Source organism: Montipora capricornis, chromosome 10 (assembly GCF_036669925.1).
Source record: "Montipora capricornis isolate CH-2021 chromosome 10, ASM3666992v2, whole genome shotgun sequence".
Lineage (NCBI taxonomy): Eukaryota > Metazoa > Cnidaria > Anthozoa > Scleractinia > Acroporidae > Montipora > Montipora capricornis.
The window spans coordinates 46561983-46566982 of record NC_090892.1 but is presented as its reverse complement, the minus strand read 5'-3'; the positions used below and the strand labels follow the sequence as shown (position 1 = coordinate 46566982).

The 5000-nt window shown below is 40.7% G+C and overlaps 1 protein-coding gene across 1 annotated transcript in view; it reads left to right on the top strand.

Annotated features, from left to right (window-relative positions):
- The first annotated feature begins 3601 nt into the window (after positions 1 to 3601).
- The window catches only part of LOC138018684 (uncharacterized), an 8801-nt gene continuing 7402 nt past the window's right edge, over positions 3602 to 5000 (top strand). The window contains exon 1 of the mRNA XM_068865372.1: positions 3602 to 4380. Coding sequence (XP_068721473.1) covers positions 3786 to 4380 — 595 coding nt within the window. The 5' untranslated portion in view covers positions 3602 to 3785. The remainder of the gene's footprint in view (positions 4381 to 5000) is intronic.

The following is a 5000-nucleotide window of genomic DNA, read 5'->3' as shown; positions in this document are numbered from 1 at the left end:
TAAATTTGCAAGTTTACGGCAAGTAAACAGCCTCAACAGACAAGATAAGTTTGAAATATTTTGAAATATTTTGAAATATGTTGAAATATTTTATTACACCGACATGTATTTGGTAAGATTTCAAGCGAATTTCGCGGAATTTCGCGAAATATCAGAAGCCCTGCCTTAAAGATTTGTAACAGGAGAGACTCAGGATTTAATTTATATTTTAGCCGGCTAGACACACAGAACCATCTACCATCCCCAAACCTGTGTAAGTATCTACCTTCAGCTATTTTCATTGGGGTGTTTAATTTCTGCAGTACCAACTTTATTCATTCACTTCAATGAAAGGGATGGATACCAGAGGTTATCTCTATGGCGGGTATCCGTCCGCAGCCGTATATAACTGATCGAGTGATTGACTGCTCATGACGTGATCTTTTCACTTACTCCCTCGTCCAAGGGTGCTTATATTACTACTCTTCTCTGCTCGCTTTTTAATTCATCCCAATGGGAAAAAAAAAACAAAAACATGATGATGTCAGATTTCAAGCTTCTCTGTGTCCTGCATAAAGCCTGCATCCACCATTCCACTCGTCATTCCTCTAATCTTGCCCTTAATCGTAACACTAACCCACCTTCAGCTACAAGGAAACACTTTAGACCAAACACTTTGCCATCTTTGTTGATAATCTCAACGCTGTCAGCAAAACAGTTGCCATGGAAACAATCAAGTGGGAGTGGTGGTGCTCTGTGAACCATACATGACTTAATTTAATTATTATAATTCGCGAAGTTATTATAACCTGTATTATACATGCAAGACCTTTGGAAAACATGTTATTAAGGCAGTGATTAATCAATTCTAGTTACTTCTCGATTATTGCTTTATCATAAAGTTAAACCTGAACTTAACCATAAGGCCTGCAAGCCAAAAATATAACTATTCACTGAGTCCCTAATTTTCCTGTTTGGTTGTCGATATCTTACGGGTCCCCTCTGAACTTCAGCCATCTTTGTTTGCAATAGTGAGCATAATAGTAATCCCTTATCACTTTGTAGGTATGTGCTAAAAGACAGGAAAAAAACTGCGAACCGCAATGATTAGTAAAAAGTTATAAAAGTTCAAGAAGAAAATGCGCCAATGTTCCAGAAAAACCAGACGATTCGAGGGCGCTCTCTCTTCTTCATTGATATCAAAAGTAAGTGACAGCATAGGCAGCCCAAGCTCGCGTCACTACAGACAGCCGTTGAGAATTTAAACGCGTTATAAGACTTTGTATGGTAAATAAAATACCGTCGATTATGAAGCCTAAAAAACGCTCAATTTAACGTTCATTCAATAAAATGAATAAAAATTACTCACCTCTGGTGTATTCTTGTGCCTTTTGGAGCTTATTACACCGTTTCGGGAATTCTGTGTTTTCAATGTTTTCAATGTTCTAAGACGAAGTCAAGACTGCACACTAAGACTTCGACCCTTGTCAGCTCAGAGGCGGTTTGCGACTCGAAAATCCATCTCAGCCTCGATTTTTTCACGCAAAGCTAAAGCCACATCATTTGCGAACCTCCGTGAATGTTTCGTTGTCAAAAATCCCCACGCACTTGGCTGGAAATGAGCATTTACTGCTTCGATTCCACGATAGCTGATGAATTTAGCAGCTGGTGATAACCGGTGAGGACACGGAGCTTGGGTCCGAGGTCAAATTAAGTCCACCCAATGAGGTACAGTCATTTCATTTACAACACTTACCCCATCCTCACAGCGGCTAATTTGACCTCGGACCCAAGCTCCGTGTCCTCACCGGTTATCACCAGCTGCTAAATTCATCAGCTATCGTGGAATCGAAGCAGTAAATGCTCATTTCCAGCCAAGTGCGTGGGGATTTTTGACAACGAAACATTCACGGAGGTTCGCAAATGATGTGGCTTTAGCTTTGCGTGAAAAAATCGAGGCTGAGATGGATTTTCGAGTCGCAAACCGCCTCTGAGCTGACAAGGGTCGAAATCTTAGTGTGCAGTCTTGACTTCGTCTTAGAACATTGAAAACATTGAAAACACAGAATTCCCGAAACGGTGTAATAAGCTCCAAAAGGCACAAGAATACACCAGAGGTGAGTAATTTTTATTCATTTTATTGAATGAACGTTAAATTGAGCGTTTTTTAGGCTTCATAATCGACGGTATTTTATTTACCATACAAAGTCTTATAACGCGTTTAAATTCTCAACGGCTGTCTGCAGTGACGCGAGCTTGGGCTGCCTATGGTGACAGCGCTCGCGTCATAACTTTCAAATTTTAAAAAAACGTGGCAAAAGTGTGACGTCACAGCGCGCGCTGACTTTCAGAGTTTGAAAGAAACTTGAAGTCGGTGTTTAAACCGGCCGTATACTGAGTCCGGTGTTTAACTATCTCAGTGCTTTGCCTAAAAAGATACGTTGGTCTGCAAAAACACTACTGAAGCCGGAGCGGATAACAGAGACAAACATGTCCTCAGGCAGCAATGTGCCACGACGATAAAAAGGGACCTACGGGGAGATCTATGTTGCTCAGCCGCGTGCACGTGGAGGGTAGATGTTCTCGGAATTAGTCACCTAGCCTTCTACCAGTTTCAGCAACGTAAATCTTGTGACAGGAGCGGCACTGGATTAAGCAAACAACGTTCTCGTTGACACAGGTATATCCATCCTGGATTGTGATGCGCCCAACGGTAGGTTCAATAACGGGCGATGCGTTGGTGTGCAAACAGGTGTCGAGGAGCACCCTCGTGTGGTTCATGTATTAATTTAAAAAAACACCGGGCGACTTTGTTCAATTTAATTTAATGCGTCTTTTTTCGCCATTTAATTCGTCCCTTATAAAGACGGGCGAGGGACGCATTATGCGTCTGGACAAACTAAATCGTTTTTTCAAAGACGCAATAAACGATTTACTTCGTCCGGATGTATAATGCGTCTCTCGCCCGTCTGTACGAGACTCACACTGGTACACCCGAAGAGTGAAGGCGACTTCTCCCTAATCGAAATTCCTGAAGCATGAATATCAACAATCAAGAAATACGATAGGAAATCGGTACGTCATCGACCCTCCAAGCGCAACAATTTTGAATCGGACATCTCGGGAAACTACTCAAAGGAAAAATTAGGATCGAAATCCACTTATCACAGCCGACCACCGTGATACATATAGCAGCGAGTATCGCCTGATGAAGACCAGCAGTAAGCGGTCAAAACGTCGCGATCTACAATCTGAGTGACTGCGTGGTGAGACAAACGACTACTGCACGTCTTATTATTCATTTACCTCCAAGATAACCAATTACCTCCAAGATAACAACCTCTTTTACTACATTAGGCATAATTAAAATCCAGGTTCAGTATCCGCTATTTCCCCCATCCCAAAATGCAATACGTTTTGGGGGTTTCTTTACATAAAAAAATAAAAGTTATTTACTTTTGGGACTGTTTCATGCTTTAGTGAACAGGATATCCATTGTTTTAATGCAGATAACCCCCCAAAATGAACTGTATTTGGCACAGGTGAAAATGACGAATAGTTCAGATCATAATTATGCAATTGTAATAAATTACTCCGAGTTCCGAGAAATTTGTTATGTCACGTTGAAAACATATGATTTTATTGTAGTCACACCTGAGACGTACCTCTTTGTAAGTACTTATGAAATTCTGGGAAATGTGAATACGTTATGTTTGCTTCCAGGAATAAGTTACTTCTGTCATGCTAGTGACTAATGTTGAGAGTTTTTCGAAAGTATTGTACGTATCAAACCTGATTTAGAGATCATGAACAAAGCTAAGCATTGTTGGCGTTGTGGGGAAGCCTGCACTCAGCAATGTTCACGATGCAAAGTGGCTTTTTACTGCACAAAGGAATGTCAGAAACAGGATAAATGGCGACACAAGCCAGATTGCGATTCGGCAAACCTAAAGAGAAAGTGTTTGAGCTGCGGTATTGAACAATCGAGAACAATGCAGTGTACAAACTGTTTGGATGCCGCCTACTGTAGCGTAGATTGCCAAAGGAAACACTGGGCACGTCACAAACGTAACTGCCAAGTCATTGTTGAAAGAACGTTTGCATTGGTCGAGGAAATTAAAAAACTTCAAAAGCTAAAGGAGAGTAACGTTGGTCTCATGGCAACCTATTACTGGGGTAATACTCCAGCCGTGGATCTGCTCAACTTGCCCATGAATGAGGGAGAGAAGTTTGCTGATCCACTATCTCTGTTATTATGTGGAGTTGGTGATCCTAGGAATGTGTTACTCACCATTGCCTCCTTGCCTGAGACTTATAAGCAGCCAGTGGCATTTGTATTAAACGACATTTGTCCATGTACTCTCGCTCGAACAGTTTTGCTTCTCTACATGCTATATAAAGGTATAGTAAATTGTTTGTTTATACCATTTTATCAAGGCTAGTCGCTGAAACGCTTCATTAGTACATTCTGAGGGTCAATGAAACCGACCCAGACGAGATTGGATGAGAGAATGATAACATTTATATGTAAGAGCAGAACTGACGAAACTTGACCTTTTCGGGGGTGGAAGCGAAATAATTGGATCTCAGTATTATAGTTATTTATTATTCCTCACATTTTTTCCCGAGTCATTCATTAAACATCATTGAAATCTTGTTTGATATTCATTTTTCCGCATTCGTTATACTTTAACTGAAACCGTAAAATTGTCACACGCTAATTAACAAATCGAAAGTGGTTCAGCGTTGTCTGTACTCTTATCGACTACGATATTCGTCATCACATTGGTCAAAATTTTGTGGACAGACAACGCTGAACCACTTTCGATTTGTTTTTTACCACAATATTTAACGCCAAAAAAGTCTTTATTTCAGAGCGTGACCAAAATCATGCAAGCGTTGTCCATAACTTTCTCGCAATATGATAAATCCTAAAACGAGCGTTCCTGATTGGCTATTACATTGCGTGACAACTTGACGCGCATGATTGCGAGATTACAAGCAATTGTGATAAGAATATT